This window comes from Hypanus sabinus, chromosome 7, assembly GCF_030144855.1.
Source record: "Hypanus sabinus isolate sHypSab1 chromosome 7, sHypSab1.hap1, whole genome shotgun sequence".
Lineage (NCBI taxonomy): Eukaryota > Metazoa > Chordata > Chondrichthyes > Myliobatiformes > Dasyatidae > Hypanus > Hypanus sabinus.
In genome coordinates this window covers 162,618,452-162,644,537 of record NC_082712.1, presented here as the reverse complement: position 1 = coordinate 162,644,537, position 26,086 = coordinate 162,618,452, and the positions used below count along the sequence as shown (strand labels likewise).

Sequence of the window (26,086 nt, the reverse complement as noted above, 5' to 3'; positions counted from 1 at the left end):
GTACAGTTTTCTTCTGGTTATATCTATTGAGCTGTCCCGGTTTTTAGGTGTAATGTTGAATTCATTTGGAGTTATCCGAGTGTTAATTGATAATCACTGCATTGGAGATCCGTTCAAGTTAAAAACAAGTGATACACCTGTGTAGATTCTTTAATGCAACGTAGCAAAGAATCGTTTAGTTTACAAAAGAACATAAGAACATAAGGAATAGGAGCAAGAGTAGTCCATCGAACCTGTTCTGCCATTCAATAAGATCATGGCTGATCTGACCATGGACTCATCTCCACCTACCTGCCTTTTCCCCATAACCCTTAATTCCCCTACTATGCAAAAATCTATCCAACCTTGTCTTAAGTATATTTACTGAGGTTGCCTCCACTGCTTCATTGGGCAGAGAATTCCACAGATTCACCAGCTTCTGGGAAAAGCAGCTCCTCCTCATCATCCTAAATCTACTCCCTGAATCTTGAGGCTATGTCCTCTAGTTCTAGTCTCACTTACCAGTGGAAACAAGTTTCCTGCCTCTACCTTATCTAACCCTTTCATAACTTTATGTGTTTTTATAAGATTTCCTCTCATTCTTCTGAATTCCAGTGAGTTCAGTCCCAGGCAACTCTCCTTATAGTCTAACTCCCTCATCTCTGAAATCAACCTGGTGAACCTGTACCACCTCCAAAGCCAGTATATCCTTCTTCAAGTAAGGAGCCCAGAGCTGCACACAATAATCTAGGTTGCAGCAAAACCTCCCTGCTCTTAAATTCAATCCCTTTAGTAATGAAGGCCAACATTCCATTTGCCTTCTTGATAGCCTGCTGCACCTGCAAACCAAACTTTTGTGATTCATGCTCAAGTACTCCCAAGTCCCTCTGCACAGCAGCATGCTGCAACTTTTTACCATTTAAACAATAATCTGATCTTCCATTTTCCCTTACAAAGTGGATGACATTGCATTTACCAACATTGTACTCCATCTCCATCTGTCCACTCTCTTAACCTATCTATATCTCACTGCAGACTCTCCATATCTCCTGCACAATTTGCTTTTCCACATAGTTTTGTGTCATCATAAAACTTAGATACACTACACTCGGTCCCCTATTGCAGATCGTTAATGTATATTGTGAACAGTTGTGGGCCCAGCACCAACGCCTGCAGCACACCGCTCACCACTGATTGCCAACCAGAGTAACACCTGTGTTTCCCAACTCCCTGCTTTCTACTGGTTAACCAATCCTCTCTCCATGCTTTTAAAAGTTTTCCCAATCTTTCCGTTTCCCACAACTCTTAGCAATTTTGTATGCACAAGCTTTTAGTTTGATGCCTTCTTTTATTTCCTTAGATATCCAAGGCTGGCTCCACCCACCATTACTGTCCTTGCTTTTAACTGGAATATACTTTTGTTGAACACCATGAAAAATCTCTTTGAAAGTCTTCCACTGTTCCTCAACCATCCCACCACATAGCCTGTGTTCCCAGTCTACACTAGCCAAATCTTCCCTCATCCTATTGTGGTCTACATTGTTTAGGCATAATACCTTTGGTTTTAGATTGAACTATTGCACCCTCCATTTGTATGAGAAATTCAATCATACTGTGATCACTCTTTCCAAGAGGATCCCTAACTTCAAGATCGCTAATTTTCCCTGTCTCATTGCTTAGGACCAGATCTAAGATAGCACATTCCCTTGTAGGTTCAGTAACATGCTGTTCAAGAAAGCCATCACGGATGCATTCTATGAAGTCCTCCTCAAGTCTGCCTTGACCAACTTGATTCACCCAATCTATGTGCAAGTTAAAGTCCCCCACGATAACTGCTGTTCCATTCTTACATGCCTCAGATATGTCTCTGTTTATTGCCTGTGCCACTGTAATGTTATTATTCGGCGGCCTATAGACAACTCCCACCAGTGATTTTTTTCCCTTTACTATTCCTAATCTCTACCCAGATTAATTCAACATTCTGCTCCTTAGATCTTATATCATCTCTCACTATTGCCCTGATCTCATCTTTAATTTAGAGCGCTGCCCCACCTCCCTTACCTTCCTGCCTATTTTTCCGTATTACCTGATATCCTTGGATATTTAATTTCCAATCCTCTCCACCCTGCAACCACGTCTCTGTATTAGCCACTAGTTTAGCCACTATAATTCAGTTTTGGACCATTGTAATGATTGAATTTTTAGATCATAAAAAGATCTAATTGTCTAGTTGGATTAGGCTTAACCATTGTATCTTGGGACCACAAGTTTAGGATCTTCAAAGGAAAATCACTAAAAGTAAGACCAGTTCTTTTATGTGTGTGTGTGTGTGCACAATGATGTATTCACTGTGTCACAGTTAGTTCTGATTATAACAACTATCCACTGTGAATGGTGAAATGTATTTGTCTGTGATGCAAGCTCTTATTGTCAATAAACTTTCAAAATAAGTTGTCGATAAAGTTATCCACCAGAATTTTGTGTGTATCGATAAAGAGCCTCTTTGTTCAATAAAATGTTGTCCATGGACTATACAGATCAGTACGTATTTTTCAATTCCTTGGCTGTGGCATTTACTGAAATCAGTCAATGTTATTGTACAGTGTCAGGGAGGAACCATTGTTAGATCCTTACTTCTAGAGCCAAGCATTATTTTAGTCTTATTTGAAGAATGCATTTTAAGAATATTCTTGAGCTTTTGAACATGGGAAGACAAAGTGCACATTATCCTTCCCAATTCTTTATCAACTCTTACCTGACCCAGTTTCATATTGAATGATTCTCACATATTTCTCTGGTCCATGATGTTGGCCAATGAATTAGACCATGCCATCATTGTTCAGCTAAAGACAAGTACAGCAACTTTATTCAACTCTAGAACATAGAACATAGAATAGTACAGCACATTACAGGCCCTTCAGCCCACAATCTTGTGCCGACTCTCAAACCCTGCCTCCCATATAACCCCCCACCTTAATTTCCTCCATATACCTGTCTAGTAGTCTCTTAAACTTCACTAGTTTATCTACCTCCACCACTGACTCAGGCAGTGCATTCCACACACCAACCACTCTCTGAGTAAAAAACTTTCCTCTAATATCCCCCTTGAACTTCCCTCCCCTTACCTTAAAGCCATGTCCTCTTGTACTGAGCATTGGTGCCCTGGGGAAGAGGCGCTGGCTGTCCCCTCTGTCTATCCCTCTTAATATCTTGTACACCTCTATCATGTCTCCTCTCATCCTCCTTCTCTCCAAAGAGTAAAGCCCTAGCTCCCTTAATCTCTGATCATAATCCGTGCTCTCTAACCCAGGCAGCATCCTGGTAAATCTCCTCTGTACCCTTTCCAATGCGTCCACATCCTTCCTATAGTGAGGCGACCAGAACTGGACACAGTACTCCAAGTGCGGCCTAACTGGAGTTTTATAGAGCTGCATCATTACATCGTGTCTCTTAAACTCTATCCCTCAACTTACGAAAGCTAACACCCCATAAGCTTTCTTAACTACCCTATCTACCTGTGAGGCAACTTTCAGGGATCTGTGGACATGTACCCCCAGATCACTCTGTTCCTCCACACTACCAAGTATCCTGCCATTTACTTTGTACCCTGCCTTGGAGTTTGTCCTTCCAAAGTGTACCACCTCACACTTCTCCGTGTTGAACTCCATCTGCCACTTCTCAGCCCACTTCTGCATCCTATCAATGTCTCTGCAATCTTCGACAATCCTCTACACTATCTACAACACCACCAACCTTTGGATCGTCTGCAGTGTTGCCAAACCAACCTTCTATCCCCACATCGTTAATAAAAAAATCACAAAAAGTAGATGTCCCAGAACCGATCCTTGTGGGACACCACTAGTCACAACCCTCCAATCTGAATGTACTCCCTCCACCACGACACTCTGCCTTCTGCAGGCAAGCCAATTCTGAATCCACCTGGCCAAACGTCCCTGGATCCCATGCCTTCTGACTTTCTGAATAAGCCTACCGTGTGGAACCTTGTCAGATGCCTTACTAAAATCCATGTAGGTCATGGATTTTCCACTCTTACAATGAAGTTTCCCTAGTTAAAAACCAAAATATACTGGAAATACTGAGCAGTTCTGAGGCCACATGAATATTTCTAGTAAAAACAGAAACTGCTGGCAGAACTCAGCAGGCCAGACAACATCTATGGGAGGAGGTAGTGACGACGTTTTGGGCAGAAACCCTTCATCAGGAGCGAAGTAACATGGGATGGTGGAGAAGGGATAAAGTAGAGAGCTAGGAAGTGATAGGCTGGAGGGAAATGGGCTAGGGGGAAGGTGGAGAATTATGGGAAATAAAAGAGAAAGTAAGGTAGGGCTGGGGGGAGATTATAGTGAGGGGGGAAAAAGAGAGAGAAAGAGAACCAGACTAAAATAATAGATAGGGATGGGGGTAAGGGGGGGCAGGGGTATCAACGGAGGTCTGTGAGTTGGATGTTCATGCCGGCAGGTAGGAGGCTACCGAGGCGTGTGATAAGGTATTGCTCCATCGACCTGCGTGTGGCCTCATCTTGATGGTAGAGGAGGCCATGGACAGACATGTCGGAGCGGGAGTGGTCTGTGGAATTGAAGTGTGTGGCCACAGGGAGATCGTGCCACTGCTGGAGGACTGAGCGCCGGTGTTCGGCGAAACAGTTTTCAAAGGCAACACGAGTGAATCTGCAGATGCTGGAAATAAACAAAAACACAAAATGCTGGCTTTCAAAGGCAACACGAGTGAATACTCTCAGCTTTCCACAGGGATCACTCCCTACGTGACTCCCTTGTCCATTCATCCCCCCTATCCCTCCCCACCGACCTCCCTCTGGGCACACATCCCTGCAAATGGAAGAAGTGCTACACCTGCCCCCACACTTCTTCCCTCACCACCATCCCAGGCCCCAGGTAGTCCTTTCAGGTGAGGCACCACTTCACCTGCGAGTCAACTGGGGTGATATACTGTATCCGGTGCTCCCGATGTGGCCATTTATACATTGGGGAGACCCACTGCAGACTGGGAGACTGTTTCGCCGAACACCGGCACTCAGTCCTCCAGCAGTGGCGGGATCTCCCTGTGGCCACACACTTCAATTCCACAGACCACTCCCACTCTGACATGTCTGTCTGTCCATGGCCTCCTCTATCGTCAAGATGAACATTCATAGCCTCCTACCTGCCGGCATGAACATTAAACTCACAGACCTCTGTTGATACCCCTGCCCCCCCTTACCCCCATCCCTATCTATTATTTTAGTCTGGTTCTCTTTCTCTCTCTTTTTCCCCCTCACTATAATCTCCCCCCAGCCTTACCTTTCTTTCTCTTTTATTTCCCATAATTCTCCACCTTCCCCCTAGCCCATTTCCCTCCAGCCTATCACTTCCTAGCTCTCTACTTTATCCTTCCACCCACTTCTTATCCCCCCTCGACCATCCCATGTTACTTCATTCCTGATGAAGGGTTTTGGCCCGAAACATCGTCACTACCTCCTCCCATAGATGCTGTCTGGCCTGCTGAGTTCTGCCAGCATTTTGTGTTTTTTTTTATTTCCAGCATCTGCAGATTCACTCGTGTTGCCTTTGAATATTTCTAGTGCTTGGAGGGGAACAACTCTTTTGTTTCAATTGTAATGTGTTTATAAACAGAGCCTGGGCTTTCTGATAGCACTGGAGGGAGAAAAGGCGGAAAGTTCCTGGGGCACTGCTGTTGCTAGAGATCAGGTTTTTCCCAGCGAACAGGAATTTTCCCATATTGTTCTTGGTGGAGGCTATTAAGGCATGCCTGAGGATTTACTAAATGGCAAGAGAAATAGAATGAAATCATGTGCCTGAACATCCCAGCCCCAATATTCAGGCGGTGGCCAGCAATTTCAAGAGAGTTGCAATGTCAACTGACCTTAAATGGCACAAGAGATTTCTGAGACAGAAGAGATTGTTAGAGTCATAGAGCACAGCACTACAGCACAGAAACAGGCCCTTTGGCCTATCTTGCCCATGCTTACCTGATCTTCTGTCTTGTTCCATCTACCCACAGCTGTACCATACCCCCCAAACCTCTCTCATCTGCGTACCTATCCAAATTTCTCTTAAGTGTTACATTTAAACCCACATCTATATTGATGGCAGCTCGTTCCAAACTCACTCCACTGTCTGAGTGAAGAAACTTCCCCTCTGATTCCCCTTGAATATTTTTACCCGAATCTATAACCTGAGGAGAAAATGCTCTGGGTACAGAGCTCCTAACCCACAAAGGCAATCCAAAGAGTCTGGCCTGCACAACTGGTACAAAAATGCAGTTTCCACAAAATGCATAGAATTCTCCCATTATTCACTTTCAACTGCAACTCAAGGGTCCATGACTTATAAGCCTAGTAATCACTCTGAGTGCTGTGTCATAAATACACCACTTGTACTGCACTGCTATCAAAATATTTCTCCCCAATTTTTGAGCTATCAATGCAGTTAAAAAAATCTTAACAGCCTCTTGCCTGTTTTTGTAATGAAATGTGATACATGTACATTTGAAATTGGGCAAAAAAAATTAATTACTTTCATTCCCAGCTACAGACTTGATCCCCACAAAGATCAGTAAGAGGTTGCACAGTGTGTGCTTTGAACGTATTGGCTAAATTTGCCTCAGGTTGCCAGCTCAGTCCGTGTCATTTCCAGAGACAAACACTGGAGGTTTATTTGGCCATTTCTTCCTACTGAAAGTATTATACTACTGATTTCCAATCACCTTATTGAGAGAAAGGCATCTTCTCATTCAGTCCCCCAATTCTTTGGCAATTCAGATATCACCAGCCAGATGTGCTGATCATTGTACCCATTTTATATTTAGCTATGGTCGTGTAGAGGTTAGCACAACACTTTGCAGGCAACCCAGGCACATTTCCTGTTGCTGTCTCTAAAGAATTTGTATGTGACCCCACAGGTTTCCCCTGGGTGCTCCAGTTTCCTCCCACAGTCCAAAGATGTACTGGTTGGTAGGTTAGTTGGTTGTTGTAAATTGCCCAGTGATTTGGCTAGGATTAAATCGGGTGATTGCTGGGCGGCGTGACTCAAAGGGCCAGAGAGGCCTATTCCGCGCTGTATCTCAATAAATAAAATAAGTATAACCTTTAACTGTTATCTGCTCTCCATTTTATTACAGATAAAGATGAGTGTGCGAATGGCACACACTACTGCCATGCAAACACTGTGTGTGTGAATGTGCCTGGATCATATCACTGTGACTGTCTCCCAGGATACACCAGAGTTGATGACTACTCCTGTACAAGTAAGAGCAGTTTAGGAAAAAAATAAAGATTTGCAGAGCAGATAAGTTTCAGAGAAGAAAGGCCTTGATCAATATGCTTTGGAAAGTCACAGAGTTGGAGAGAATTAAGCATTTTTCCCAAGAAGGCCCCTCATTCTTCTTTTGTAGATCACTAGGGTACGTGAGCCCACTTCATTGGACCTTGCTAATGCTGAGTGTACTTAATTTATGCTATCCTTCAAAGGTGGCGTAGAAAATGATGATGCAATTTAGAATTTGTTTCTGCTGCTATTAAGCAGCTATTGTTAGAGTTTAAATGAGCAATTTGAATAGAGTACTTTAATACTGGTTGCTTGTGTTAGCTGAGATGGTGGTTTCTCTTTAATCTGAAGCATTTCATTAAAGGATAGAACATGACCCAAGCATTGAAGGGAAGTCACCTGTCTGCTACTGCGATATAATTCCACTATTTCCATTATCAGTAAGCAGAAGGGAGCCCCAAAGCATCATCTGTTACTTCTGCCTGCTTATCTGTTGCCATGGAAGGAAGAATCTCCTGCTGTGTGTTGCCAACTGAGCATGCCAGGAAAGTTGAGGCTGAGAACTCTCAGCTAGTTGAGGAGGGTGTGTATGGGAAGTGCCAATCAGTCCAGCAGTTGAAAGGCAATGTTAAAGGAAGCCTTATTCATTTTTCAATGTGTGAAATGAGCGCTGCATCTTTAATGGAGTCAGATCATAACAGTGAACATGCTGTGAGAAAAGATGCTAGATTAAAAAAAAACTTGGCAAATAATTCTCAGTAACAATTCAATTGCAAATTTGACATGAAAGCCAAATGGAGATAGGAGTGACATGTTCAAAATCTTCCTTTATGTTTTGCGCTTAACATATTTCCTGTTAAACATTTTACCTGCACATTTGTCATGAGTTCCTCCACATCATCCTTACCTTAATAGTGGAGATGTAGTTGTGTTCAATAATCGTCGATAACAGGCCACTGATTAAGTTCAGCACCCGACCATATGCAGATGAAGACAATCTTAAATGTAGAAGGTGTAGACTATCCATCTGTACAAATACTTCTGCAATGTGGTTTTACACATAAACGTGTTCACAGTCTTACTCATTTACTATTTGCTTTTTCTGTATTTGCACAGATTGTCCTCTTTTGCACGGTCAGTTGCCTGTCAGTCTCTGTGTGTAATTTTTCCTTGATTCTATTCCATTTAGAAACATAGAAAAACTGCAATACACTAAAGGCCCTTCAGCCCACAGTGCTGTGCCGAAAAAGTACTTGCTTTAGAAATTGGCTAGGGTAACCTATAGCCCTTAATTTTTCTAAGCTCCATGTACCTATCCAGGAGTCTCTTAAAAGACCCTATGATATCCACCTCCACAACCGTTGCCGGCAGCCCATTCCACACACTCAGCACTCTCTGCATAAAAAAACTGACTTCTAACATCTCCTCTGTACCTACTTCCAAGCACCTTAAAACTGTGCCCTCTCATGTTAGCCATTTCAACTCTGGGAAAAAGCCTCTGACTATCCAAGCAATCAATGCCTCTCATCATCTTATGCACCTCTATCAGGTCACCTCTCATCCTCTGCCGCTCCAAGGAAAAAAGGTCAAGTTCACTCAACCTATTTTCATAAAGCATGCTCCCCAATCCAGGCAACATCCCTGTAAATCTCCACAGCACCCTCTCTATAGTTTCCACATACTTTCTGCCACCTTACTTTCTCAGTAAGCCCTGCATGGGTACCTTATCAAATACTTTGCTGAAATCTACATACACTACATCTACTGCTCTTCCTTCATCAATGTGTTTAGTCACATCCTCAAAAAATTCAATCAGGCCCGCAGGGTACGACCTGCCTTTGACAAAGCCATGCTGACTGTTCCTAATCATATTATTGCCTCTCCAAATGTTCACAAATCCTGCCTCTCAGGATCTTCTCCATCAACCTACCAACCACTGAAGTAAGACTCACTGGTCTATAATTTCCTGGGGCTATCTCTACTCCCTTTCTTGAATAAGGGAACAACATCTGCAACCCTCTAATCCTCCGGAACCTCTCCCGTCCCTATTGATGATGCAAAGATCATCGCCAGAGGCTCAGCAATCTTCTCCCTCACCTCCCACATTAGCCTAGGGTTCACCTCATCTGGTCCCAGAGACTTATCCAAGTTGATGCTTTCCAAAAACTCCAGCACATCCTCTTTCTTAACGTCTATATGCTCAAGCTTTTCAGTCCGCTGAAAGTCATCCCTACAATCGCCAAGATCCTTTTCTATAGTGAATACTGAAGCAAAGTATTGATTAAGCATCTCTGCTATCTCCTCTGGTTCCATACACACTTTTCCACTGACACACTTGATTGGTCCTATTATCTCATATCTTATCCTCTTGCTCTTTACACACTTGAAGAATGCCTTGGGGTTTTCTTTAATCCTGCTTGCCAGGGCCTTCTCATGGTCCCTTCTGGCTCTCCTAATACAATTCTTAAACTCCTTCCTGCTAGCCTTATAATCTTGTAGATCTCTATCATTACCCAATATTTTTGAACCTTTCGTAAGCTTTTCTTTTTTCTTGATTAGATTGTCATCAGCCTTTGTACACCATGGTTCCTGTACCCTATCATCCTTTACATGTCTCATTGGAATGTAACTAAGCAGAACACCACACAACTATCTCCTGAACATTTGCCACATTTCTGCCGTACTTTTCCCTGAGAACATCTGTCCCAAATGTATACTTCCAAGTTCCTGCCTGATAGCTAGCTTCATATTTCCCCTTACTCCAATTAAACACTTTCCTAATTTGTCTGTTCCTATCCCTCTCCAATGCAATGGTAAAGGAGATAGAACTGTGATCACTTTATTTTCTTTGTTCTACTGCAAATGCCTGCAAGAAAATGCATGACCAGGTAGTATTCGGTGACATTATGATAATAAATTTACATTGAACTTTGTGTTTTGAATAACTACACACATGGACATGCACATTCACACACATGCATTCTGTTATATCATCTTTCTCCTGTGCACTGTCATATTTTCTCAAATAATCTCTTATGCACACTGTCTTTCACATACTCACACACAAATACACACTTTGGCTCCATCCAGCCTACACTGAGGAAGGAATATTGTACTTTTTAGGAAGCTGGTTGATAAAGAAATTAACCTTAAACAACATTAGCAATAAGGTCTTGTACAGACACCCCATAAATGTCAGGTGTAACTTAGCTTTGTTGGCACCATTGCTAATTGTTGTCGCTCCATAAATGATCTTTCCCTTATGTGCACTTAGACCATGTTCCATTTAAGAGAATCATTAGAGATGTTTATAAGTTGCTGGTGCATTTAACAATCAGACTGATTGGTAGTCATATTATAAGGCAGGTTTCTCAATTCCATTTGGAACTTGGAACAGTATGAATGCGCAGTACCTTTTGTATCCATTGTAAAGAGAATATTGATACTTCATGTTGAGAGTATACTTGTGTTATGAATGCTAATCTGGACATTCCTCAGTTTGTTGCTTGTGTTGGAATATTGCACATACTTAGCTGCGATCCTTTTTGCAGAACCACAACAATTACAATTTAACTGGAATCCATTGCTTGTTAAATGTTCTGTGATGTTTTCCTGACAATTTAAGAATCATAAAATCATTGAATAGTGGAATTATTATGGCACAGAAGACCATTTGGCCTATTTAAGTCAGCTCCTGGTGGAGCAGTCCCATCTGTCCAATAAGGCTTGCATTTGATTTTCTCTCCCAAGAGTTTATCCAGTTTCCATTTGAAGGCATGCATTGATCCTTCTGCCAAAGTCAATCCACATTCATAATTACTCTGAGTTTTAAAAAAAGTTTTTTCATCCGGTTTCTTTTGCATCATCTGCCTACATTCCTTTCGCTTTGTATGATTTGGTGGTGGGGGAGCGCCATATAAGCAATCAGCACATCACTTTGCAATATCAGCAATGGGGATTCCTGCTCACCACTATCTGTAAAGAGTTTGGATATTCTCCCCGTCAATGCGCGAGTTTCCTCTGGGTGCTCTGGTTCCCTGCCACATTCCTAAAATGCGCAGGTTAGCATTTTAATTGGTGTAAATGGGCAATGTAGGCTCGTTGGGCTGGAAGGGTCTGATACCATGCTGTGTCTTTAAATTAATTTAAGTTAGGCAGCATGGTAGCGTAGAGGTTAGCACAACACTCTACAGTACCAGTGACCCAGGTCAGTTCCCTCCGCTGCCTCCGAAGGAGTTTGTACGTTCTCCCCATGGCCACATAGGTTTCCTCTGGGTGCTCCAGTTTCCTCCCACAGTCTAAAGGAACACCACTTCAGTGGTCCAAAGGTTCAATTTAATGTCAGAGAATGTATACAGTATTCAACCTGAAATCCTTAATCATTGCAGATATTGGTGGGTTAAATGATCATTGTAAATTGGGGATTGCTGGGCGCACCGGGCTGGAAGGGCCTACTCCGTCCTGTATCTCAATAAATACAAAATAAATGAATGTAAAAATGTAAAACTCTTTGTTTAAAATAGGTAAAGCTTCCCTGTGTTTATCTCTGTCAAATAACCTCTTCAAACTCTCTTGTCCCATAGAGAATGACATCAAATTTTCCAGTCTAACGTGTTGCTGAAATCCCTCATCCCTGAAAATATTCCAGTAAATCTGCCCTTCATCCTTCAGGGACCTTCATATCTCTGCTAAATTGTGGTCACTCCACTTGTGAACCTGCTTCGTTCAGATATTCAACATAAATACGATTTCTTGTTTCCTTTATCCTTCCCTTTTATTCTTCTGCTACCCATTCCACCATCCCATTTTTGCCAGGTATAAAAATTAGAAAACTGTGGGATAGAATTGCAATGTTGCAGGAAGAAAAATAAGTAAGGGACACTAGAAAAGAGAAAGCCAGGAAAGTGCAGTTGAGGCATGAAATTGATAAAATATGGTCGTCTGTCAACACACTTCAGGTCCGCGGACCCCTTGGGTAATGATGGCGATCCAAGGCATTAAAAAAACACCGCGCTAGGACAAAGTGACAGTCTCATATTTTCTTCCATTTTTTAATGTTTGTGCATGAATATCAATGCTGAATAGGTTTCCTGCTCTATTGCTTAAGTATGACTTAGGATCATTGTTCAGGGAGATGGGGAATATTTGCCATATTATAGACCTTCTTGAGATCTGCCACGTTTTTGGCATGTGTGTGCAAGGGGAGCAGCATATCCCCCCATCATCTGCTATGATATAATCAGGTGGAACAGTATTGGCACATTTATACATATATCTTTGTGCCAAAACTTATTCTTATTTAGATATACAGTACTGTGCAAAAGTCTTTAGCAAATAAATATAGCTAGAGTACTTAAGATATTTGCACAGTACTGCAGTAATTTTATGTATTGCACTGTACTGCAGCCACAAAAAAAAACAAATTTCATGAAATGTGAGTGATGATAAACCTGATTCAGATATGGGACTCTATTGTGGACTGATAGTAGGAAGGGGGCAGGGAGAGGGGAATCATGGCTGGGAAAAGAGGAAAGGGGAGGGGAGGGAGTGGGAAACACCAGAGAGACATTCTGTCGTGATCAGTAAGCCAATTGTTTGGCTTTCCTTTGTGTCTCAGGGCTGTGTGTTTGCAATCGTGCCACTCCCCTGCCCTTGGAACTCCTTCTCTGCCACCTGTCCCACACCTCTCCCGCAGTGCTCCACCCTCGCCGTTCCCAATATCCTATGCTCTTACTGGATTCACAAACTCACTTACTGTTTCAAATTGACAAATCCAGTATTGTGCAAAGGTCTCAAGTCCCCTGGCTATATATATGTGCCTAAGACTTTGCATAGTACTTACTTAAGTAAAAATGTTTTGTGAATTATTTTAGTGAAATTATAAGAAAACATTTGATAGAATTAAACTGTGTTGATCAATAGCAAAAAAAGGAATTCTCATCTGTGATTGAACATCACCTTCAGTACACCGAAAGAAAAAAAATGTGATATATAGTAAAACTTTATTTCCATTTTTGCCATTCTGCACACCACAAAATATATTTTTTGCAAGAATTTAGAATTGTTACTGGTCTTGCGTAAAAAGATGAATAGATTATATGTGTAATAACTTTAGATGAGTCCTGATTAATATTTGTCCTTTTATACTAGCATCACCAAGCAAGTAACCCGAGACAAACAATGAATTGTAGGGAAAGTTGATACAACCGGTTAGCATCGATGGAGAAAGAAATAGCATTAATAAGTCAGGTCTTCAATCTTTTATCAGACCTGAGATCAAAGTGATGTTTGCCACTCAGCCTGCACTTCTCCCACTGTGGAGCAAGGTTAAAAAACTTCATCATAGAGAGCAAAGCACCAAACCACTCACAGAATTGTTAATTCTCTACCGGGCTTGCAATTATAAATGATTAAGAGTATTTTATGTTGATATAAAGGACAATTAAACACTTAAATAGGAAACTATTTGTCCTATTGAGAGATATTAGTTGGTCTGAAGTAAAAAAATGGAATTTCTATGATGCTAAATGCTGAAGTCGTCTCCACACAGATAGATGGATGGATAGATAGATAGATACTTTGTTGATCCTAAAGGAAATTACAGTATCACAGTAACATTACAAATGCACAGATATACAAATATTAGAAGAGAAGTAAGAACGAATAAAACAAAAGTTACCTTAATAATAAGATGTACAAGATTCACAAGTTCACACTGATAAGAAGGTAGTGCAAGAACTACCAAAATTTTATACAGCAGTAGATGCACATTTACACCGTCCAGATAAGAAGAGATGGTGGCATTGCACAGTGTTGCACAGGATGTCCATGATGGCATGGTGTGGTAAACAGAGCTAAGCAGAGCTTAATAGCAGCGTAACAAGGTGGGGGGGGGGGGTGGTCATCAAATCTCCAGCTATAGATTGATTCATTAAAGATGGTAGAAATGACCTCAGATAGCACCTTTGGAGCAACACAGTTGCCTTAGTCTATTACTATAAGTGCTTCTCTGTTCAGCCAAGGTGGCATGCAAAGGGTGAGAAACGTTGACCTGGAATGTCAGGATTTTCCGGAAGATCCTTTATTCTACCACAACCTCCATAGTGTCCAGTTTGACTTCTATAACAGAGCCAGCCATTCTAATCAGTTTATTGAGCCTATTGGCATCACCCTTGTTGATGTCATTGGCCCAGTAAACCACCACACTGAAGATTGTACTGGCAACAACAAACTGGTAGAGCATGTGAAGGAGAGGCCTACATACTCCAAAGGAACTCTGTCTCCTCAGGAAGTAGCGATGACTCTGGCACTTCTAGTACACAGCCTCTGTGGTGGTGTTCCATTCAAGTTTGTCATCCTGGTGCACCCCCAGGTATCTGTAGGTCCTCACTGTCAATAGTAACAGGGAGCAGTGCAGGCTTAGTCTTCCTAAAGTCCATCACCACCTCCTTTGTCTCACTGATATTGAGCTGCAGATGATTCAGCTTGCTCCATTTGACAAAGCCCTCCACTACAGCCCCATATTCATTCACCCGTTCTCCTTTTATAATTGCTGAGTCATCTGAGTATGTATGCAGTATACATCAGAGAATTTCTGCAGGTGACATGACTGAGAGTTGTATGTAAAGTCCGAGGTATACAGGGTAAACAGGAAGGGTGCCAATACAGTCCCCTTTGGGTCCCAGTGCTGCTTATAACCACACCTGACACACGAACTGAGGTTTGCCAGTCTGGTAGTCCATTATCCAGGATACAATGGAAGTGTCAACCTGCATTGAACAAAGCTTTTTCCCCAGCAATGAGGGCTGTATGGTATTGATGGCACTTGAGAAATCAAAAATCGTGATCTTCACTGTGCTGCCCTATTTATCCAAATGGGTGCAGGCTCTGTTCAGCAGGTAGATGACAGCATCATCAACTCCAATGTGCTCCTGGTAGACAAACTGCAGGAGATCGAGGGCTGACCTGACTAGGGGTTGGAGTTGAGCCAGGATCAGCCTCTCTAGGGTCTTCATGCTGTGTAAGATCAGGACCACTGGGCGGTAGTCATTCAAGACTTCCCATCAGCCCTTCTTGAGTACCAGGACCACACATGATGTTTTCCACACAGTTGGGATCATTTCCAGCCTGAGATTCAGGTTGAAAATGCACTGGAGTTCTCTATTAAGCTGCTTAGCACACTCCTTCAGGACCTTGGCTCGCACTCCATCCAGTCCTGATGCTTTGCTGTGTCTGATTTACCCCAGAGCCCTTCTCACCTGCTCAGTAGTGGACAACAGTATATTCTTGCAAGCTATTCAGCAAGCCTTCTTCTAAGCAACTTGCTTCTTGTTTGATCTTGCTGTATGCACTTTGGCTGCTTTGAAGTTTATGGAGGAGACAGCAAGATTGTACTATTGTCGAATTGACTGACGCTTTACAAATTCCGCCTTTCAAATATCTGATGCCTATGAACTGAATCTTGCCCTCTGTTTATTCCTCCAGTGCATGAACTATTCTGTAAAGTCAAAGTTTAAGCTTTCATCCCATTGCTTCATCTTGGAAAACCAAAGCCTAGAATATATATGGAACCAATATTTTTTCTATAACTTCGTCAAAGCATTATTCTTGTAAATTTGTCTGACTGTGTTGTACGTTCAGAGATGCTGTTCTGCACACCATGGTTGTAAAGTGTGATGAGTTACTGAGTTATTTTAGTTACTGTCATCTTCCAGTTAGCTTGAACTAGTCTGGCCATCCTTCTCTGATCTCTCTCTGCAGTGGAAATTTCTGTCAGATGTATAAAATTGTGACAAATCGATGAAGTTTGCTTTTCTCTGTGTTTTTATAAGTAGAATTAATACCAATAACTATTAGTTGAGATGAACACTTGGATTTATGTTACAATAGTTTACCTTGCTTCAAATCCTGTCATTGCTGTCATAGAAATTCTGAGATTTATGTTAAAGCTCTATCTTCATTATAAATGTGTTCTTCCTTCATTTGGGAGACAATGATAATCTGCTGCCAGTGAGCAGCATCACTTGGAAGACATTTCCAGTGATAGACCCTTAAACTTTGGCTGAAACCCTAATTGGTTTGGTTAAATAAAGTCCAATTTCAATTGGGAGTTGCAATTTGAAACCCCTTTTAGCTTGCGATAGTTCAGACCTCCACGGGTACAATTACTTTACAGCTAGGTGATTAGTATGGTCCCTTGCAAAGAAACTTAATTTTTGATTTCAGTTTGACATGTACTTTCTGTTTTCCCTTGGATATGAGGGTTGCTAACAAGGCTTGTAATTATCCTAATTGCCCTAAAGAGGGTTATAGTGAGCTGTCACAAATCATTGCAGTGGAGAAACTTCCTCTGTAGTGTTGATTAGGGAGCTTGGCCAGCACTGATTAAGATACTTAAATGTATTTTGAAGTTAGGTTGATGCTTGCCTCTGGAACAGAAGGTACAAGTTATGGTTTTCCACAGCCCCGGTTACCATTGCTATGTTAAGTCACTAAACTAATAAACTGAGAGGTGCCTCAACATTCTGAGCATGAAATAAAGAGGCCTCAATAGCAGCCATTAAGGAGAAATATGTTGCATATTCCAAGGGAATGAAGGTACAGTGGAGTCTGCCAATTGCAATCCTTTGTTTACTCTGATGTGTACTACCTTCACTGTTTGGTGATTTGTTATACTAGCATCCCTGGATCGAGCCACATATATCGTGTTGAAGTCCACTATTTTATGTGTTCCAGTCGCTCTTCATAGAATCAATACTAAAAATTGAAAATCTTCAAGGTTTATGATTTTGCACAATGACCTATCCTTGTATCTAATCGATTGACTGCTTGAGAAATTCCAGGGTGTTTTTTGTTTCTTCTCAGTGTGCAAGTATGTTACAGGCATAGGAAAGAAAATAATTTTTTCGTATACATGTTTTCCTTTATCTATGTATCTCTGATTCAATCAATATAAACTCTTGCTTCGAGGGTGACTGCTAGATTCTTTTTATGTTTGTTTTCTAAGATATGTTAATTAATTTTGTATGCTGTGAATGTGGTACCTGTGAACCAATGGCAATTTTCCTCTCTTCTGTGTCAATGTACAGTATAGTGCTTTTAGAAATATTTTAATCTCTGTTCACATTAATGACAATGTGGCAGGAATTGATAATGCAAGCACTGGACTACTGTGCCTTAATATTATATTTTTGTTGTGGTTTATTCTGGTAAACAAGCAAGTTAGAGCTTTTTCTAACAAAAGATACAAGTGAACTGAATTACACTCAATGGCCACGTTATTAGGTACAGAATAAAGTGGAATGAATGGCCAATATCTAATAAATTGGCCACAGAAATGGAACCCAGTGTGGTTTTCTGCTGCTGTAGTGCATTCACTTTAAGGTTTGAAGTGTTGTGCTTCAGAGGTGCTCTTCTGCATGTTGTAACATGTGGTTACTTGAGTTACTGTCACTTTGAACCAGTCTGGCCATTCTCCTCTGACCTCTCCCATTAACAAGATGTTTTCACCCTCAGAACTGCTGCTCACTGCATGTTTCTTTCTCTTCTGCACTATTCTCTACGAATTCTAGGCACTGTTGTGTGTGAAAATCTCAGTAGCTTCTGAGATACTCAAACCAATTCCACATTCAAAGTCACAAAGAACATATTTCTTCCCCATTCTGATATATGATCTGAACGACAACTGAACCTCTTGACAATGTCTGCTTGCTTTTATGCATCGAGCTGCTGCCGCATGATTGGCTGATTAGATATGTGCGTTAATGAGCGTGTGTTGAGGCAGAACTAATAAAGTGGCCACTGAGAGAATATGTCGCAGGATACTGCAGTGCGACCAATTCTTACAATCTGTTAGGTCACTTAATGTTGGCAAAAAAAGTCAAGTCCACTCTAACTTGCAAACAGAATCCAGAATGCCTGCAGGACTACTGATATGAAATTATGAAAGTCTTTGAAGTGTAAATTCCATTTTAACCTTGATTCAAAATACCAAAGAGCTAATTTCCAAAAACGACTTCAGTTTTCCAGCAATCACTTATCATCAGCAGTGAGTTCAAAGGGATTCCTGATGTCCAGTGACTCAGACAATCGTGGTAGAAGTATGATACAATTAAAGAGTGTTTATATTATTGGATTAGCAGGCAAAGACTCAAACTACTAATAAAACAATAAAGTTTAAATCCTATCACTTAATTTCAAGTGATTAAATAAAATGAGTTAAAAGCTAGTATGATTAATTGTAATCATGAAACTTATGAATTGTCACACAATTCTTTTATGTAACAAACAATCTGCTGGAGGAGCCTTCGAGCAGCGTCTTTGAATGAAAGGAATTGTTGACATTTCGGGTTGAGGCCCTGCATCAGGATGCTATAATGCTTCACTTATGCCTTTTGGGGTGGGAAATATGCAATTCATAACCCGTTTTGGCTAATATGTGACTTTAGCACAATAATGCAGCTGACTGTTGACTCTTCTCAGTTTGGGGTCATTTAGGAATGAATGTAAAATGAATCTTGTGAACAAATTAAGAACAGCTTGACCTCTCCGTCACATTGTAGAATTTTTAAATATAGGAGCAAAGCAAGAAATAAAAAAAATAGAAAACTTGTATAACATTTATATGTTTCATGGAACACTCATTGAAGATATGCACATTGAATTAGGGTAGAAACAAAAATACTGTTAACTAATTGATTAAAACAAAAGAAAAAAATAAATAATTTAAAATCTATTACAATTTGAATTGATTACCTGTGGAAATTACAAAGCCTTGGTACAGAAATATCATTAGGACACAGAGAGGCTGCTAAACTATAATCATGATTTAGCATCTCATTAAAAGTTCACTTAACAAAGATTACATTTTCAGGATAGCTTTCAATAAGAACTACTTATAAGCACCTTTACTCATTATTAGATAATTAATTGATGAAATTTCCACTGAAGAAGATTGCAAGATTGCAGAGTTGAGGCTCTCTGAGACACTCATAAGACCACACTTGGAATATTGTGTTCAGTTTTGTGCTCCTTATTTTAGAAAGGACATTGGAAAGGGTTCAGAGAAGATTTGTGAGAATGATTCAAGGAATGAAAGGGTTACCATAGGAAGAATGTTTGGAAGCTCTTGGGCTGTATTCCCCTGGAGTTTGGGAGAATGATGGAATCTCATGAAAACATTCCAAATGTTTAAAGATCTGAACAGATTAGATATGGGAAAGCTATTTCCCATGGTGGGGGAGTCAAGGACAAGAGGGCATGACTTCAGGATTGAAGGATGTCCATTTAGAACAGAGATGCAGAGAAATTGCTTTAGTCAGAGGGTGGTAAATTTGTGGAATTTGTTGCCAGGAGTGGCTATGGAGGCTAAGTTGTCGGGTGTATTTGAGGCAGTGATAGATAGGTTCTTGATTAGCCAGGGCATCAAAGGGTATCAGGAGAAGGCAGGGGAGTGGGGATGATTGGAAGAATTGGATCAGCCCATGATTGAATGATGGGGAAGACTCGATGGTTCAAATGGCCTACTTCTGCTCCTATATCTGATAATCTTATGTGAGTTGTAGTAAGTTTCACTATTTCACCGTCAACCAACAGCAAAATCCAGGTTACTTTCATTCTCTTTAGTTAAGGGTAAGACAATTGGTTTTATAATTGCAGTGCAGTATTTAGTTTAACTTGGCATAATTCATCTAGGAATTTGAGCATCTGTGCTTGACTCAAACATAAATTACCTTTGAGAATTACATTCATGCTTGAAAACAGTTTTTTTTGGTGAACAAAATGAATTATGACAATACACATGCTTATCTTGCTTTTCAGTACTGGGGCTGATTTATAAATATAACATTTCTTTATAGGGCAAAATTTTATCAAATTCAGTTTCTTCATGACACATTTATTCCAAACTCTGGGTTATATATTTAGTAGGTTCTTTTCTCGATTCTGGTTTACTCAATATTATTGTGCTTGATGCTGTGATAGGACTCCATTCAGTCTGAACACCCAAGGTTTGATCTAACAGTCAGTCTAAGTCTTAAAAACCTGATTTTGATTTCTGTATTAATCTCGAAGATTATTCATCTGTTAATAAACATGCAGAAGATGGAATACAACTTTTTTGAGCATAAACACAGAAGATTACAGCACAGTGCAGGCCTTTTGACCCACTATGTTATACCAACTTTGAGCCTGCTCTAAAATCAAAGTAACCCTATATAGCCCTCCACTTTTCTTTCATCTTTATACCTATCTAAGAGTTTCCTAAATGGTCCTAATGTATCAGTCTCTGCCACCATCCTCAAACTTAAATCCGACATCTTCCCTGAACGTTCCTCCACTCACCTTAAGCAGATGTCCTTTGATATTGGCTGTTGGTGTCCTAGGAAAGAGGCAGAAGCAGTCCACTCTATCTTGGCCTCTCATAATCTTAAGCATGTCTCTTATCCACCTTCATTCCAAAGCCCACTCACCCTATCTCCGTTGGGTATGCCTTCTACTCCAGACAGCACCTGGTAAATCTCCTCTGTACTCTCTCTGAAGCTTTTTTTGGCTTATTATCTACTTATTGTTTGATGGTTTGATTACTCTATAACTCAAATGTGTATTAAAGTTACAAGACAGATCTTGACCAAATAATCAATGCAAATACAATGCAAGTAGTCAATCTACTTTTAATGGAATTTCTGAGATCGAATCTTGAGATGAGTTCTTGCATTTAGGTCATGACTTAAGCAGAGGTCTAAGTATTTCTATATCTGTGGTTTCATGGAATGCATTTTAATCTTCAATATTTCTATTTATTTGTTGTGTTTATAGTTTTTACAACAGAGTGGTAGTTGCTGAAACCATCATTTTATTGTGGACTGATTTGAATTTAATTTCTCCCTTTGTTGTTGTCGGGTTCAGATATAAGCTTCTGGAACTAATTGCTCAGGCGTTCCTCCCTAAACACGAAGTCTGAAAGCTACCAGCTTGATCTATTCATTTCTGACTCATCTTCTTGAGTTGCATAGACATTTCCTCCATTTCTCCAGACCCATGAAACTCAAAGGGATATTCCATCCATGTGTGATAGAACAAAATTTCTCAACGACAGTTCACATGTTTTCAAATAGTATAGGAAGACGTTAGATGAGGTAATTTGCATGTAACAAAAATACTGAATTGCCTTGGTTGCCTGGTCAGATTACCAAACTACATAACCTATAGACAAATCACAAACGAGAAAATCTACAGACGCTGGAAATCAAAGTTACACGTGCAAAATGCTGGAGGAACTCAGCAGGCCAGGCAGCATCTGTGGAAAAAAGTAAACAGGCGATGTTTTGGATTGAAACTCTTCATCAGTCCTGAGGCAGGGTTTCGGTCCAAAACATTGACTGCTTACTCTTTTCCATAGATGCTGCCAAGTCTGTAGAGTTCCTCCAGAATTTTGTGTGTATTCCAAAACCTATAGTTTGACCTAGAACACTAGAATGATACAGCACAGTACAGGCCCTTCAGCCCTCAATGTTGTGCCAACCCATATATTCCTTAAAAAAGTACTAAACCCACACTACCCCATAATCCTCTATTTTTCTTTCATCCACGTGCCTATCCAAGAGGCTGTTAAATAGCCCTAATGTTTTAGCCTCCACCACCATCCCTGGCAAGTCATTCCAGGCACTCACAACCCTCTGTGTAAAAAAAGCTTCTGAATTAGTGTAAACGATACAGCTAGTGCTTAATGTGTACTTTGTGGAATTTTGAAATAGTGGAGGTGAAAATTATTCTCTACTATATCTGTCAAACATGTAATATAATGCAGACTCTACTTTGGAAATTTGTTTCCGTTGCTTTTGGCAACACCTAAATTACCACAGAACATGTTTCCCCATAAACTAACCGGTGACGTAGTGGCATCCACACTGGACTTCAAGGCGAATGGCCCCGTGTTCGAATCTGGCTGGTTCCTTACATGCTTTCCATCTGTGCTGGGTTGAGCATAGTGCTAGCCACTCAGCCCTGTAAAAATCAGACAAAAGTGCTAAAGAAGTGTCAAAGTTGTTGCCCGATGCACCACAAGGCGCAGAAAGGAACAACAACAATGTTTACCCATGCAGCTAAGGAGAAATTTCAATTCTATTGGTGATTATTTGGAGGACTGGGTGCCACACAATAACCAAGATTCATTGTTTTGACCGTATGAAATGTTTTTTAAAATTATTTCTGAGGATAAGGAAATCAATGAGATAATCAGTATTTATTGCTCATCCCTAATTATTTGTAACTATGAGTTAATCATATATTGCTGCTAGTAAGTGATAATTTTTTAAAAAATTGTTAATTGTGGTCTTTTATAGGAGTATCTAAACAGGGGTTCTCAACCTTTTTTATGCCATGATCCCTTACCATTAAGTAAGGGTTTGAGGACCCCTGGTTGCGAACCCCTTATCTAAAAGAAAGTCAATGGATTATCGATGTGAGCTTTGTCTTCAAGTAGTAAATTGCTAGCATTAGACAAGGATATAAGACTTGTTTCTGTGAGGAAATTATTAGCTGAGATTTGATGTAAGGCAAGCTGCTAATAAAAGTGTCCAAAATCCTGGAGGCTTTGATGGAATAGCTATGGAGAAACAGGTAGTCGCCAGAGGCAAACACTTAAGATAATTGGCAAGAAAAAAAACAAAAGGGAAAAGAGATATTTTCCCTTCTCTATGCAGTATGATGATACCTGGGAAGCACAGCCTGGAAGAGTAGCAGAAGCAGATTAAATACTGACTTCCAAAAGGGAATTAAATATATATTTGAGAAGAAATAAAAAGATGCAGAACTGTGGGGAGAGAGCAGAGGAGTGCGACTAATTGGATAGCTTTTTCCAAGAGCTAGGACAGGTACGATGGGCTCAACCACCCTCTTCTGTGCTAAACCATTCCATGATTAATCGGGGTCATACACTATTGTATTAATCACCAGAATCTGCCCTGACCATACTTAGCAGGATAACTGAGATACAGAGGGCTGGTGGAGAATGTGTGAAATGTACCATGCAGCACTTCAGATAGTGTCTCCCTTTGTATGTTTATTTATGAGCAGACACTCTCAAGTGTATTGCCATAAGATCATTGATTTGAAATAAATTGGTTCCAATTTCTAGCATTGATTCAACAGTTGACTAAATACTCAGTTCGGACATTACACAAAAGTGTAATTCAAGATGAATAGTCTCAATGAATATTTAATAAGGAACCTTCTATTAGATTTTCTCACCTATTTCATATTTACATTTATTTATGTTACGCATATGAACTGCATAATGATTCCTTTAAACTGTTAGTAAAGAGACAAATCACACCAGAGTGAATGAAGATTAATCGATAATTTAAACTCATGCAATACATTATCATCTGTTATGAATTTGCTCTTCAGCTAGCTCCTTTTCAGTCTGGCTGTGACATAAGAACACAAAAACACGCAGGGGTATGCTGCTCAGATCCTTAGAATGTTTGATACATTAATTGCAATCTTCTGGATTACAAATTCCCCATAATCCCTAATCTTTCAGTAATTTATCTGCTACCTCATTCAGTACCTCCACTGCACTAGTATTATAGCCTTCCAAGTTGGAGAATTATTCTCTGTGACAGAGAACATAGAAGTGTACAGCACAGTGCAAGCATTTTGCCCCCAATGTTGCTCCAAACTTTCCAAACCCACATGGTCACCGAGGGAACATACAAACTCCTTACAGGAAGTAGCAGGAATTGAACCTGGGTCACCTGTACTGTAAAGCATTGCTGCATGGAGCCCTCCATTTTCCTTTCATTCACGCGCCTATCTAAGAGTTTCTTAAATCTCCTTAATGTATCTGTCTCCATCACCAGCCCACTCCACGTTAAAAAATGAGTACCTTTGGCATCCCCTCCTGTACTTTCCTTCAGTCAAATTAAAATTGTGCCTTCCATATTAGCCTTTACTACCCCGGAAAAGAGGCTCTGGCTGTCCACTCTATCTGTGCCTCTTATCATCTTATACACTCCTGTCAAGTCACCTTTCATCCACCTGCCCTCCGAAAAGAAAAGCCCTACTTTGCTCAACCAGTACTCATAAGACACACTCTGTAATTCTGGAAGAATCCTAGTGAATCTCCACTGCACCTTTTCTAAAGCTTCCATGTCCTTCCTATAATGTACCAACCAGAAGCAAACACAATATTTCACCTTCCTAGACACAAGGGATTCTGCAGATGCTGGAAAGCATAGGCACAGGAGCAGAATTAAGTCATTAGGCTCATCGAGTCTGTTCCACCATTCCAGCAAGGCTGATTTCTTTTCCCTATCAACCCCATTCTTCTATCTTCTCTCTGTAAGCTCTGACACCCTGACTCATCAAGAACCTATCCACTTCTGCTTTAAGTATATCCAATGACTTGGCCTCCACAGCCATCTGTGACCATGAATTTCACAGGTTCACCATCCTCTGGCTGAAAAAACTCTTCCTCATCTCTGTTCAAAATGAAGGCCTCTCTATTATGAGTCTGTGCCCTCTGGTCCTAGACTCCCTACTATAGAAAACATCCTCTCTACATCCACTTTATCTAGGCCTTTCAAAACTTGATAGGTTTCAATGAGATCTAAACTTCAACGAGTATAGCCCTATCTACAGCTATTAAATACTTCTAATACATTAACCCTTTCATGTCTGGAATCATACTCGTGAACCTCCTCTTGGCCTTCTCCAATGACAGCACATCTTTTCTTAGATAAAGGGCCCAAAACTGCTCACAATACTCCAAATGCAGTCTGACCAATGCCTTATTAATCATCAGAATTACATCTATGTTTTTATATTCTAGTTCTCTCAAAATGAATTCTAACATTGCATTTGCCTTCCTTACCACTGACTCAGTCTACAACTTAACCTTTAGGGAATCCTACACAAGGACTCCCAAGTCTCTTTGCACTTCTGATTTTTGTATTTTCTCCCTATTTAGAAAATAGTCTGTACCTTTATTCCTTCTACCAGATTGCTTCCCTACATATATTCCATCTGCTGCTTCTTTGCTCATTCTCCCAATCTGCCCAAGTCTTTCTGTAGACTCCCTGCTTCCTCAACACCAACTGCCCACATCTGCAAACTCGGTGACAAAAACACCAATTCCATCATCCAAATCATTAACATATAACATGAAAAGAAGTACTGACCCTTATGGAACACAAATAGTCATCAGCAGCCAAGCAGAAAAGGCCCCCATTATTCCTAATCTTTGCCTCCTGCCAGTCAGCCAATCTTCTATCCATATTAGTCCCTGTCCTGTAATACCATGAGTCCTTATCTTGTTAAGCAGCCCCATGTGCACCACCTTGTCAAATGCCTTCTGAAAATCCAAGTGAACAACATCCGTCATCTCTCCTTTGTTTACCCTGTCTGTTATTTCCGCAAAGAATTCCAACAGGTTTGATCAGATCTTCAGCAACACACAATAGTGCTGGAAGAAGCTAAGAGGTCAGGCAGTGTCTATGAACGGAATGGAATATAACATAGTTACCATAGTACACATGGAAAGAGACTGCTGGGATGCTGACCATAATCTCTTTGTCCTCTCAGATCACAGGAATAGTAGCAGAGGACTGGATAATGGCAAATGTTCTCACATTGTTCAAGAAAAGTAATAGAGATCATACTGGGAATTTTAGACCAAAGAGTCTCATGTCAGTGGTGGGCAAATTAACAGGGAGAAATCTTAGAGACAGGATTTATGAGCATTTGGAGAAGCAGTGTCTTACTGAGGAAAATCAGCATTGCTTTTTGAGGGGGAAACCATC

At 40.6% G+C, this 26,086-nt stretch overlaps 1 protein-coding gene across 1 annotated transcript in view; it reads left to right on the top strand.

The window, feature by feature from the left end:
- Positions 1-26,086, top strand: part of LOC132397564 (protein kinase C-binding protein NELL1-like) — a 943,441-nt gene that overhangs the window by 504,350 nt on the left and 413,005 nt on the right. Inside the window, exon 13 of the mRNA XM_059976383.1 lies at positions 7,138-7,263. Coding sequence (XP_059832366.1) covers positions 7,138-7,263 — 126 coding nt within the window. The remainder of the gene's footprint in view (positions 1-7,137; positions 7,264-26,086) is intronic.